Raw genomic sequence first — 15,048 nt, forward strand, 5'->3', positions numbered from 1 at the left:
AAAAAATTATCTTAATTTTCAATACTTTAAACTATCTTTATGCTTTTCAGGCAAGGTGGTAGTGGTGTCATAGCAGAGATTATTATGAAATTTAAATTCAGTAGAAATAACAATGGAGTATCAATGAAAAGCAGAATTGAATCTATTTTACACCAATTACTGAATAATTCTGGAAACTTGGAAATAGATCCTTCAACTGAGTTAACACGCAAGTACCATTTTTTATATCATTTTATTTCAATGTAGCTATAACCTAACCAGTTCTAATTCATGTTTTAACTTAATGAGAAAGTGACTTCTCTCTCGTTGGAGTCAAACTTTATGAAAAATTGTTAAAAACCAGATTTCAAATAACCTTCTAATATAAGCCAATCTAAAATTTAAGAGTCATTTACCATTCATATAGTAAATTTTATTGGCTAAAAATTCTTTAGCACATATACTAAGATAAATGAATTGAAAAGTACCAAAAAATGAAGGCAGGTAACCAAGGTGGATGTTTATTTGAAAAGTCTAGGTGTCAAATAATGAAAGCATAATCTAAAGTAGTAGCCAAAGTGATGAGGTAGATAGGGTTAATGCAAATGAAAGTCAGAGACTAAAATTTACAACATCTATAGGCTGATAAGGTACTGATGTGACAGTAAAGGACAAGTTAGGGATCACCTATGAGCCTTAGCTACTGGTAGACATAGTGTCATTGGGGAAGGAGGAAAAATATGTAGCCAGTTTTGGATAAAATATGGTCTTACTCAGTTTCAGACAGCTGGAGGACTTGCAGATAAGCAGACTTCAAAACAGAAAAGACTATCTGACCCCAACATTTTCCCTTTCTGTGTTCTCCCACCATCTTCCTTCATGTAACTCTGTGCTAATGCTCAGAACACTGCAAGCATCTTACACCTTGTATTTGTACCCACTATTTCTTCTACCTAAAATGACTTTTCACCTTTTCTACCTGAAAATTCCTCTTAAGACTTCAAAATAGTGTTGTTGTTTTTTAACACCAGCAATAACTGAACAGGATACAGCAAATATTTTTTCTTACAATACAGTGCAAGTGTTAATTCTCACCAAAAATCTGTAAGTCTCTCAGAGTAACTCTCCTCTCCACTATGCACTTAATGATTCCTTGATTAATTTCTATATGTAAATTATATGAGGATCAACTTCCTATATTGTTCACTGTTATATTTGCAGCATTAATAACATCAGTAGAATACAAATATTATATAGATAGATAGATTTATATAGATAGATAAAAAATTAACATAGTATTTATCACATCCACATCTCAGTGACTAGCTTGTGTGTCTGTTCATCCACTAAACAGTATTTTAAGAGCAGGAATATCTTTCAAATATCTATTAAGAATTTTTTAAGTTAGAATTTAAATTTCGTGTTTGTAACCAATTGAGGAAAGATTTCTGGGACTATGACTAAAGGAAACTTCTGGCATTTCTGGGATGGGGCCTAGAAAACTATCATTGCAGCCCTCTAAGTGATTCTGGTTATATTTGTCTGAAAATTACACTTTAAGAAATTAAGGTGAAATCATATATATGCCTTAAAAAATAAAAATCTACATAAGTCTTTACTGTATTGAACTTATTTTCACTTTTCTTTTTTTAACACCAGCATTAACTGACCAGGATACAGCAAATATTTTCTCTGAAAGTAAGTGTTTAAATTATACATAAATATTCTTTACTGAAACCTTAAGAGTAAATGTTCAAGTTATTTGTGCTCTTTGTCAAGGTGGTGTTTACTAATTTAGTGTTCTTATTCTTGGTTTATTCATGTGGATTTTTGGATTAAGACAATGCTGATCAGATTCACCTATGGAGTATACTGATTAGGTTCCCCTTTCCTGTAGAATGATGAAGGAGCAGAGGTATTCCTTCTACTCTGGATCTAACTGACCTCATCAATTTTTCTTGGCAGTTTTGGGAAGTTTTTCATGTCTTTTTTCTGTGGCATTTTTATACACTTGCAAATGTATGTTGTCACAACATTCTTCTGAGATCTCAAAACCACTTATTTACGTTAACCATAAAGTCACAATAAAAAAATTATTAAAAAGTCTTGTTGACTTTAGGTTTACATCCTAAAGAGTCATTACTTTCCAATGCTATTCTACATGCACTCGGGCTGACGTAGCAGAAATGTAAACCAAAGTTTACTTTTACTAATAGAAAGCAATCAGAAATAGTTCAGTATTCCTCAAAAACTGGCCTCACATTCTTAAAGTATGCTTATCTTGGATGTTTTTTGACTTCATTATATATTTAGCTCATGACTCTTTAATTAAAATATCTTCTAGTAATTTATTAGCAAATTTATTTGGAGAATGCAGCAAAATGACCTGAATGATCCATTTTTTTTTATATTTGTATTTTTAATGGAAATCTGCTCCTCCCCTATGCATGTTTGAAAAATGCTTTTGCATGGTGGACCTATTGAAATCGGCGTCACGAATATAATGGAGTCAGCCCAACAACAGAATTTGGTGATTTACCTCCAGTTTCTCAGTTATAGACTAAATAAGGAGAAACAACTCATGGGGAAGTGGGTGAGGAGCCCATTGCAAGGAATTTTAGCTTAATTAAAATGTTCATGGGCTATCTTAAGACATTTAAACAAATCTTATCTAGATAATTAGAAACCTCTCAATCACCCTTCCAGAATATTCTGTGGGCTCTCCTTTTCAAGGGTCCACTTGATAGCAGTCAGTTATGGAGGTGGCCTTGAAGCACCATGATGAACTGCAGTACCATTAGAGTCTTATTGATGACAGAGATTTTACTCCAGCTTCAATGTGCACATGAATCAGTCATTAAAGTGCAGCTTCTATTGAGGATCTAATGCATACAGAATGACTCTTGTTGATAATCTGTATACTTGAAGGTTGCTGAGAATAAACCTTTAGTGTTCTTACCACATATACACAGAGTTAAAATTATGTAAGGTGATGGTTATGTTTTAATAATCTTGATCTGAGTAACCATTTCACAACATATGTATATATGTATAAATGCACATATATATCTATAGGTACATATATATATATATATTTATATGTGTATATATATATATATATCAAGTGATCTCATCATATACTTTTAATATATATATTTGTCTTTTTTACCCCAGTAAAACTGGGGCTAAAATGCAGCTTCTGGTTCATTATCTAGTACAGACTTGAGTAATTTTTTTTCAGTTTTACTGAAGTATAATTGGCAAAATAAGATTTTAAAAATATTCTTTCTCACAGTGCAATATATGTATAGATTGTGAAGAAATTCTTGTCGAGTAAATTAACACATCTGTCACCAAACCTAATAACACCCCCACTTCTTTCATTTTGGTAAGAACATTTAATTTCGACTCTTCTAGCAAATACCAGTTACACAACAGTATTATCAATCATAGTCACCATATTATACATTAGATCCTAAGATCTTATTCATCCTATATCTGAAAGGTTTTGCTACAACCACTTTCAACACTATGTTGACTTTTTCTTTTACATTCTATTTGTAAAGAATGCCATACAGTGTTTTTTGGTCTATTTTTTGGTCTGGCTCATTTTGCTTACAGCAATACCTTCTATGTTCATCCATCTTGTTGCAATGGCAAGATTTGCTTTCTGTAGGAATGAATGAATATATATTTATATGTGTATATATGTACATAGGTATGTATTCTTCTTGATCCATTCATCCACTGATGGACACTTAGGTTGTTTCCAGAGTAATATGTCAAATGAGTGCTTGGGTGATGCCTAAGTTGTAATTCCACAGGTAAATTATAGACATTTCCCAGTGAGCCTGCTTCTTGAGCTGGTACTTGCAACACTAATCTAATCTCTAGAATTTGAAGAGAACTTACCAACTAACTTCAGAAATGTTTGCACAGTGTAGTCTGTAAGCAACAGTAGTCACTATGTACTCTAAAAGTGTAACATACTGATCATGATTTTGGATAAACTAGTATTTCCTGGAGAAGAATATATACAAGACATAAATGACAAATATAAACGCATCATGATCTTTCCATTAAATAATCCCCTTCTCTCATTAGCATGTGGGGCACGTTCGGACCTAATAACATTGTCTGAGGAGAGAATCATAGGAGGCACAAAGGCTGAGGAAGGAGACTGGCCCTGGCAAGTTAGTCTACACCTGAGAAATGCTCACCATTGTGGAGGCATCCTGATCAGTAACATGTGGATCTTGACAGCTGCTCACTGCTTCAAAAGGTGAGGCCACAGTTTACCTACTAATCTGGGAATAACCAAGAGAAACATATACACAAGGATTCCATCCATGCTACCAGGACTGAACAGGATTGAATTAAGTCAGCAATAATACAATGCAAATGTCTTCCTTTAAGAGTAAAAATAAATTTTCTCATTCAGTTTGCTCATGTACTCCTATTTTCTGTCTCAGGTAATGATATATTATGATAAAGAACAGAGGTTTATCTGCCACTATTTAATTTAAATCCTGGTCATGAAAGCTCCATAAATATAACTCTTTTTTCCAATTAGGATATAATTTATGCCTTAGTGTTACTAATAGGATTAAATGTACCAATTAAACATATGTTAAATGTGAAGATAAATTGTTGTGAGTTCCACATTATATTATGTTAGCCTGTGGTAGGGAAATACCAGGATAGACATGCATGAAATAATTATGTAAAACATAAATAAAATGAATTTAAATAACTTATACAAAATCCTTCAGTGATATGACTAAAACCTTCTGCTAACAGAGCAATAAACAGTCAGAAGAGGATAGGATGTTTAAACTTATCTTACTGGTATTTAAAAAAAAAAAGGAGCTACTACTCACATTAGAACTTTAGCCCTTCAGTGTGAAAATTCAGTAAGCCTTCAATAAGAAAAAAAAAGGACCTACTACTCATACTAGAACTTTAGCCTTCAGTGTGACTACAACCTAGAAGGTTCAGACCCATTTTATCAAGGGTGCATCCTAGATGCCTAAAATTGTTGGGAAAAGCCCAAAAGTTAACTCAGAAAAGTGTTCATGATCTGAACATAAATGTGTCTGACCATATCTTCTCAAATTCTTACAATAGCCACATTGAAAAGCTATTCTCCACCAAAAGAAGCACTCCAGTCACATCAATCACACTTATTTCTCAACGTATGAATCTTGAGCTCCAAAAGGACACCATTTTTCTCTTCCCCTTAATACTATATACACTTTCCCACTTAAGAGAACTTGCCCAATCTTCTTCTTCCTGAGATGTTAAAATCCCTCCAGCTTTCCATTTTCCTTAAAATCCCTCCAGCTCTCCATTTTCCTCATGAAATTCTGCAAAATCGTCAGTTCACAATCCACAGATTTGTGGATACTACCTGATAATACATATCAGTCACAAAAGTTTTAAGTGAAGATGGAGTTTAACAAGACTAGCGTATGGTTTCTTAGCAAAAATGTCACGAAATTCCAATTAATCTGAAAATTTTCTGATGGAATTTTAATAGCTCAATATTTTTGTATTCAATGAATTAATCTGAAAGTTATTCTGAAGCACAGTCTCAGAATAATTAAATTTCTTTTTTAGGGCCCTCCCTGGTAGCGCAGCAGGTTAGGATGCAGCACTGCAAACTAATCACAGCCACTTCAGTGCAAGTTCGATCCCCAGCCCCGGAGGTGATCCTTATGGCTGGCAACCTCTCCTGACCCATCCACTGCTCCCCTCAGCAGTGTACCTCATTAATCTGCCTGTTCTGCCCCCCACTCTGTCTCTAGTGAAGCCTCTCACCACCCCTGAACCTCTGGCTTGTATCCCAGTTCTGTGTGAATAAATTTTTTTAGATTGACATTAGTAAGGGTAGTTAACACAATAAACAATATTAATTCACAAAAATATTTTAATCTTCTTTGACTCACAAAAGGCCAAAGAACCTACAATGGCAGTAATTTGATATTAATCATCCTAGAAATACAAAAACCTAGTCTTAGCAGGCACTTAGTATAAGCAAGGATAAAGTAGAAATAGTACTAGGTTCTAAGACATATCCAGACCCTATTACTAAAAGGGAAGGATTTCACTGTAATGAAAGTAATCAATAAATATAACCAATGATTATGAAAGGAATCCATGATTTTAAAGACTTGGAACATCTTTGAACTTTGCTTCCTTAAATTCTTCTGCTATCACGATTGATCCACAAGAACTGACCAACTATAAAAATTCTGTGTGGCACCCTTTCTGTAGACCCGATTGCCACTGAGAACCCATCCATGAGGACCTCTGGGGCATGACCATTCTTACATCAATACACAAAGAAGTAATCCTCTTCTTGAGGATTATTGAATTATTACCTTCTTAACCAAGCTTTCCCAGATGCTCTCTTCCCTCCCCCACATAATTCTCAGAAAATTGCCAATCTGTCTTTAACAGGAGTCCCTGTAACGTGTGATTGTTTGTTAGTCTCCTCCATTAATGTATACAGCTGCTCAAGGATATAGGCCAAGATTATTTATGCTTTTATTCCAGAGCCTCATACAATTCTTCCTATGAAGCAGTTACTTGAACTGTAACTAATGATAATTGTCACCTTCATGGAGTACCTTGCAACAAGCACCATGCTTGATATATTTTACTTGTATCAAATAATACAAATGCTTAAGAGGATTGATCACATTTTACATATAAACTGAAAATCAGAAATAACACTGCAAATATATGGCATAGCCAAGATTTAAATCTACATGTAAATGGTCTAAAGCCATGTATTTACTCTGCTTAATGGAAAGGAAAGAGGCAGGTAGGGAGAAAAATGGGAAAAGGAAGATTTTTGGAGTTTGTCACCATAATGGTTGTTTTGGTTATTTGAGGTATTTTGCCACTCCACCTAAATTTTAGGGTTTTTTTTTTGTTCTATTTCTGTGAAAAACGTGATAGGGATCTTGGTGATTCTAGGAATTTTAGCTTGGACCATTTACTCTAGCCACCATATTCTACCACCATATTCTGTCATCCAAGGGTTTCTCCAACTTCCCACTCCCATAAGTGTGCATGCAAACACATACATACCTTCATATGCCTGCCTATAAACCTTCAAGAACTCTTCAGAAATATATACACAAAAGTGCATATGAAGTCTTTTAAACACAATGAAACACTTAGATGTTTGCATCTTCATCAGTAATACAGAAGAATTCAAGTATCTCCTCCTCACACATACTTGCTATTCTCTTTCATTTAGTCATTATTATGAATATATGGGAGATGTCTATCATTGTTATAAGGTCCATTTCTCAAACTATTAAAGTTTAAGTATCATTTCATGTGAGTGTGTATATTATATTTTAACAGTTTAGGCTTCACCCTCCATGAATTTCCACTAAAATTCTTTGTCCATTTTATAAAGGTATTTTTGAATTGTTGGTTTATAGATACTTTTTTGGGATAGTCTAAAAATATTTAGATGCTACACATTGCAGTTATTGTTTATGGTCTCTTATCCATTTGGTAAATTTGGTCTACTTAATGAATTTAGCTAAAAATACTCAACTCCTCATTTACAAAGATAATGCTTTATTTTTTATATTACCCCATCTGCCCTCTCACTCTCTTATACGTATGTGCTCTTTCTCATATATCCACATTCATGCATATGTACCAAAATCCTTAATAGGCATCAAACTTTTTTCAGAAAAATCATTCATTAGTAAGAGAAAGTATCTGTTGTCACTACTATTTAAGTATTGATTAAAGGCAGGAAAAGGAAAAAGCATTCAGATGAAATCTGTTAAGTTTAAAATGGACCTTTTGGGCCCTCCCTGGTGGCGCAGCAGGTTAAAGCACTGCACTAAGAAGCTTAAGCCACTTCCACATGAGTTCGATCCCCGCCTGCCCCGGAGGTGACCACATGGTGTGGCAGACCTCCCCTGACCCGCCCGCTGCTCCCCTCAGCAGTGCACTTCATTGATCTGCCTGTTCTGCTCCCCACTCTGTCTCTGGTGAATCGTCTCACCCTCCGCATCTCTGGCCTGTACCCCAGTTCTGTATGAATAAATAAATAAATCTTTTTAAAAAATGGACCTTTTATAAAACTTCATAGTTACTTGAACTGGAAGGTATATAAGAGGAGAAATCAAAGAGTATCATTATCCTCACTGGACTAGAAAAACACAAAGAAATTTCAAGGTATGTTTTCTAAAATCTTTCCCTTTTTTTAAAAAAAAATTTACTTATTTATGCATATAAGAATTGGGGTACAGGCTAGGGCTGAGAGGGTGAGAGGATTCACCCAAGATAGAGTGGGGAGCAGAACAGGCAGTCTGACTGGAGTACACTGCTGAGGGGAGCTAAGGCAAGACAGGAGAGGTCTGGTATGCCATGAGGGTCACCTCTCTAGCCAGGCATTGAACTCATGCTGCAATGGCTGTGGACACCTCACAGTGCCACGCTTTAACCCCTTGCATCAACAGGGAAGGCCCCAAAATCTTTTACTTTTCTTTAGACAACTGATTATTTATTGTGTCTGTGTAGACTTATTTTCTACCTGTGTAATACAGAAATATATTTAAATAACAATTGATCAAATAATTTCTATATGATAGAGGGTAATAGCAGATTCAAAATCTAAATACTTGAAATACAGATTCACTATTCATATGTTTTCTTTTTTTTTTTTAGCAACTCTGACCCTCGTCAATGGACAGTCATCTTTGGTATTTCCACAAGGTTTCCTAAACAAAGAAGAAAAGTAAAGACTATTATAATCCATAACAATTATAAATCTGCAACTCATGAAAATGATATTGCAGTTATGTTACTTGACACAAGTGTCACCTTTAGCAAAAATATTCATACGGTGTGTCTCCCAATGGCTACCCAGAATATTCTGCCTGGTTCTACTGCTTATGTAACAGGATGGGGATCTCGAAAATATAGTGGTGAGTATCTCAGAAAAAAACAAACAAAAGGAATTGTGATTATGTCATTATTTACATTAGAAAGTACATAAAGCAGATATATGGATGGAACAATCCCATATGCACTTCAGTCTAGGACTTATACCAGTTTCCTCAACAAACCAAAAATGATGTTCACAGAAACTGAGGGATTTGAAAATGCCAGAACAAGGGAATACGAAAGAAAGCAATGAAGACAGAAGATTTCTTCAATAAGTCAGATAAAATGGGCACAAATAACTCCCTTATAAAAAAATATTCTTTAAAATAGTATTGAAATTGGTTCTCTAAGTGTGTTAATATTCTTTAAGTTAGCAAAAACTTTTAAGGTATTCTGGGATGAAATAAACTCTGCCTCTAGAGGAAGTGGTTCTGAGTACATAAGCACAGCTCACACTTGTTTTTTGATGACCAAAATGAAAATGAGGGCAATGTGAGTGAGCAAATAGGGCCAGTGAGGAAATAAGAGGGTGCACCACACAACAGAAGGATAGCACTAAGAACTTCTGCACCATGCAAATTGTCTCGTGAGGAGTAATATAGAGGTTTCATTATACTAGAAGACTTTCATTCTGTTCTCATGACCCAAAGTAATGTGGTGCACTATTTAAATTTAATAAAAAAAAAAGTGCTCTTATAAGGGGACTTAAGTATATGCTAAATGCTTTAGTCATAAAAAGACTGATACCACTTTTATCACTACAGTTACTCAACATATAATTTTTAACTGAAAATCCATAGGTAATTTAAATACAGCTTACCAATTTAAAGAGGGTGTTGTTTTTTTTTTTTCCTTTTAAGGTCTAAGGGACATTACAAAGCTGAAGGAGAGGGAGGGGACAGAGAACTGATCTGTGTAAGAGGGTTATCCACTATCCTGCTTTACTCTACTACGGAAATCTGCTGACAAGAAACTCCTAAAATACATCTTCAATATTCCCACTTGCTGAATACCTAACTATGAATATTTCTTCCCATATTCACCATAGTCATTCATTTATACATCTTGAAGTCCATTTTCTTTCTACTTTTGTATTACCAGGCAGCACAGTTACAGAGCTGGAGCAAGCTCGGGTAAACATTATAAGTAACGAGGCATGTAATGCACCAAATAGTTACAATGGAGCCATCTTGCCTGGAATGCTATGTGCTGGAGTACCTGAAGGAGGAGTGGATGCATGCCAAGTAAGCTCAAGGCAATGTTATCTTTGTCATCATCCAGGTTTACAAGCACCTACTACCATGTGATATGGTGAAAGGCAAAGAGGTGCTATAATTATAACACATAGCCCAGCTCCCTTAAAAATTGATGATCTAGATTTTCATATAAAATTCTTTTAGAAGTTGATCTATAATGAAAACAGTTTTGACAAGCCAAATTACAGAGTGGTTAACCATCCAAGCTCAAGAGCCAGACATACCTGGGTTTGAATTTCTTAATGTCTTTTAATCTATAAAATGGGGAGATAATCATAGTTATTGAACATAGAAATTGGTGTGTAAACTTAGTTACATGAGTTACAACAGGCCCCCCAATTATACAACATAAATGGGGGGTGTGAGTTTTCAACCAAATATCACAAAAGTAAACAATAAATTTGAAATTCTTACCCACTCTCAGAGATATACAGAGAAACTTGCTATGGGAAAAAATAGCAGTGAAAACATATTAAGAAAGTCTCTAGAACTAGAACAGACACAGCCATCTGAAGGAGTGATGTACATATTGAACACTGTAAAGATCAAAGAAGCTGTCAGAATAAACAAATTCAGTGAAACTGTAGGATATAAAATCCATTTGAAAAAATCTGTTGTGTTCCTGTACACTATCAGAAAAAGAAAGTTAAAAGCAGCTCCACTTATAATTGCATCAAAAAAAAAAAAAAACAGGAATGAATTTAACCAGGGAGGTCTAAAACCTGCACACTGAAAACAAAGAGATACTAATGAAAGAAATTGAAGCATGAGGGCCTTCCCTGGTGGAGCAATGGGTTAAAGCCAGCATGGCTGCAACCACTTCAGTGAGAGTTCGATCCCCATCCCTGGAGGTGAGGAGGTGACCATATAGAACCGCAGACCTCTCTCCTGACCCTTGCTGCTCCCCTCAGCAGTGTATTTCGTCCATCTGCCTGTTCTGCTCCCTACTCTGTCTCTGTTGAATCCTCTCACCACCCTTACACCCCAGTCCTGTATGCATAAATAAATTTTTTAAAAGTTTAGGGAAAAAAAATTGAAAACATGAATATTAATTTACTCAGTTTCTAAACTTAACAGTTAATATTGTTAAAATGTCCCATACAACCCAGTAATCTTTTTTTTAAAGATTTATTTATTTATGCATACAGAACTGTGGTATAGGCCAGAGGTGCAGGGACAGTGATAGGTTTCACCAGAGACAGAGTGGGGAGCAGAACTATGAGGTACACTGCTGAGGGGAGCAGTGGGCGGGCCAGGAGAGGTATGCGGCACCATGTGGGTCACCTCCAGGGTCAGGGGTTGAGATTGCACTGAAGCAGCTGCTGCTAGCTTGCAGTGCCGCACTTTAACCCATTGCCCCACCAGGGAGGGCCCAACCCAGCAGTCTACAGATTTAATACAATCTCTAACAAAATACCAATGGTGTTTAACACAGAAATTGAACAATCCTAAAATGCTTATGTAACCATAAAAGACCCCAGAGCAAAAGCAGTGTAATGACAAAGCTAAATACATCCCATTCCTTCATTTCAAAGCATACTATAGTAAACAGTATTGTACTGACATAAAAACAGACATCCTCAGCAACATTTGTTGCCTGCTTTTTTAATATGTGCCATTCTCACTGGTGCAAGGTGGCATCTCATTGTAGTTTTGATTTGTATTTCCCTGATGACAAGTGATGAACATTTTTTTTATGTACCTGTTGGCCATTTGCATTTCCTCTTTGGAGAAGTGTCTTTTTAGCTCCTCTGCCCATTTTTTGACTGGACTGTTTACTTTGTTTTTATCAAGTCGTATCAACTCTGTAGAACTTTGTGATCCATCCCTTGCCAGTAAGATTGTGTGCAAAAATCTCGCAACCAGCAGAGGGTCTGTCTTGGTCACAGTCTCTTTTGCTGTACAGAAGCTTTTAGTCGATGCAATACCAGCTGTTCATCTTTTCCTTCACTTTCTTTGTTTTTGGGGATATGTCTTTAAAGATGTTGCTGAGATGTACGTCATGTAGTTTTTTGCTTAAATTTTCTTCTATTGTAGGATTTCAGGATTAATGTTCAATTCTTTTATCTATTTGAGTTGGTTTTTGTACCTAGTGTGAGACAGTAGTCTAGCTACTGAACACTTTTAAATAGAAATAAAACTATGTTTTATCATTAGGAAAATAGTCACATCATAGTATGACTGAATAGTATGAGTCATCATATAGCTCTGTATCACTGAAATGGAAATATGTCAAAATATTTTGTCAAAGGCAAAAAAGAATAACTAGAACTCAATTATGTTATGTAAAATGACATGTATTACTTTATATGCAAAAATATATTTTTACATGAAAAAATATTGAAAACACAACCACAAGTCTGTTAATAGTCAATGCCTTGATGAAAAAGAATGACAATACTATTGAAACAAAGACAGATTTTTATATTTATTATATATCCTTCAGTACAATTTGAATCTTTTCAGTGAAATGACGTACTGCTCATATAATTTCATAATAACAGTTAGGTACTATATGACTTATTTTGAAAATTAAGTTCTCCACAGATTCACTGTGATGTGTGTATAGTATGTGTATGTAAAACATTAAGCACATGATGGATTAACATATCTTTTTTTGCCCATTGGAATGAGGGAAAAATTATAATACCTTGTATTAGAAGGATATTAGCACTGTCACAGTGTTGAAGAAAAAAATTGCCACAAATATGGATGTATATGTATGCACAACTATATAGTTTTATATATGCACAAACTATAAATATATAATGTATAGCATAAAATTGACATAACATGATTAGATTTCAAATTAACATTCTGTTCTCACTTAAGCAATTCCAGTTTTCAAATACATAACAATTCATGCCACTGTAATATACTCAAGTTCAACGATCTCTTTTGTCAAGACAAGGTCACAATCAAAGACAAACCATTTGCCTGACAAATAAAATAATCCACAGTGAATTCTGCCCAGAATAGGATCTAGAGTAGACAAAAATAAGCAAAACACTGTAAAATATACTTTGTTAATTCTTAAAGAGTAACAAATACATTAAGTTAAAAAATAATGATGCAGGTGCAAATCAGATCCACACAGTGTTTGTGATGCAAGCTGGTGATTCACACACTGACCCATCTCCCCAATAATTAAGTAGGTATGGAAGAATCAGCTACTCAGAGCAATCAAATGAACACAAACTGTCTAGAAGCACATTTGGAAATAATAGCTGACTTATTAGTACAACCGATACGGCAGGCTGTGTGTTCAACTCATTTAAACAGTACTTGCAGGTAAAGAATCTAAGACACAGAGAGCTACCAAGTAGATTCTGAAGGTCATCTACCTGGTAAGCAGAGGATTCAAATCCAGGTTACCCAACTCTAGGACCCACATATTTAACCCATCATACAGCATGTAAGATGTACTAAATTTATCTGCCCAACTAAATTATTAGATAGAGTTATTTGTTGGTTATTAAAAAGGGCTGGTATTTCAAAAGAGTGTTTTGCTCATTGTCATGTTTTTTTTCAATCAATAACTAAAATAGTTCTTTTAATGATATACATTGCATCAGACATCATGCAGGATAGTATGAAAAGGAAGTGAGACTTCTAAAATTCACCCACTGGAAAAATATTTCATAATGTTGCCTTTGGGCTGGAAAATTAGAATGCAGAGGAATCTGGAATAGATATGTCCCATTCCCTCCTGGATATTACAGTATCAGCCTCAAAAAACAGACACTGAGCAAGCATCATAAATGCAATGAGTATTGCAGAAAATTGTAGCTATTAGAACAAGAGGAGCTGCTCAGTGGAAGTTCAAACAGGTACTTCAACATGCATGTATAAAACGAAGAAGCTGTGAAAGAGATACACACAGGATGTGAAACACAGCAGTAAAAAACTAACCTAACCAAAAAACTGGAAAGGGTGAAAATGGGAAGAAGCATTAAATCAGAGGAGACTTGCTGATGAAGGCAAAAACTGGGGTGAGAAGTAGTCAAGTCTGGGAAATGTGCTTCTCACAGAGAGGGAATAAGCTGTGTAGTACAGGATTTTAGTCATTTTTGCATGACTGGGTATGTATTTCAATAAGCTAGAATGACTTTACTTTCCTAATGGATGTGACTTCTAATGCTATAAAAATAAGCTCCTTAATTGTTTGGGGTTGTCTTCACACTTAAGTAAACAATCATTCTCTTTCCCTCAGGGTGACTCTGGTGGCCCACTAGTACAAGAAGATTCACGGCGACATTGGTTCCTTGTGGGGATAGTAAGCTGGGGCTATCAGTGTGGTCTGCCAGATAATCCAGGAGTATACACTCGAGTGACATTTTACCGAGACTGGATTACCCAACAAACTGGAATCTAGTGCAATAATTGTACCTCTGTTGCAAAGTCTATGAAGTGTGCCTGTATATAATCCCAAAGTTTTGCTATTTATCCATAAAAGAAGCTGAAATGTTCCAATTTAACATCCTGATAATATATATGGCTTCACAAACATTTAATCTTTGTTACTACAGGTATTTATTTCTCAAGAAAAAATGCATATGACTATTGCATAGTACTATGGTGTGTATCAGGAAAACAGCGATAAGTTACAGAGATAATTTTACATTTGTATAAGTGCTAGTGTAGAGAAAAAACAGCTACCTGAGATTGGGTGTGAGAGGAATCTGGACAGGTCTGCAGGGTCAGATGAAGCTTCTATTTTGAAGTTGGTATGTGAGCAAAGTGTAGAAATTTGCAAGAGAAGTAGTGGGTAATATTCAAGACAGAATAGTGTGAGGTAAGAAAAATGCCATTTGAAATTTCTGTCCACTCAATATTTTACAGAGAGAAGTATTAAATATATGAAATAATTGTATAATCCTATAGCAAA

General features: G+C 35.1%; 1 protein-coding gene across 1 annotated transcript in view; it reads left to right on the forward strand.

Moving 5' to 3' along the window:
• The window catches only part of LOC101632492 (transmembrane protease serine 11D), a 35,208-nt gene extending 20,673 nt beyond the window's left edge, over nt 1–14,535 (forward strand). Inside the window, exons 5-9 of the mRNA XM_004681462.1 lie at nt 51–208; nt 4,084–4,261; nt 8,686–8,945; nt 10,006–10,148; nt 14,374–14,535. Coding sequence (XP_004681519.1) covers nt 51–208; nt 4,084–4,261; nt 8,686–8,945; nt 10,006–10,148; nt 14,374–14,535 — 901 coding nt within the window. The remainder of the gene's footprint in view (nt 1–50; nt 209–4,083; nt 4,262–8,685; nt 8,946–10,005; nt 10,149–14,373) is intronic.
• Nucleotides 14,536–15,048: the final 513 nt, after the last annotated feature.

The sequence above is a fragment of the Condylura cristata genome, unplaced genomic scaffold (assembly GCF_000260355.1).
Source record: "Condylura cristata isolate star-nosed mole 26May11 unplaced genomic scaffold, ConCri1.0 scaffold00012, whole genome shotgun sequence".
NCBI lineage: Eukaryota > Metazoa > Chordata > Mammalia > Eulipotyphla > Talpidae > Condylura > Condylura cristata.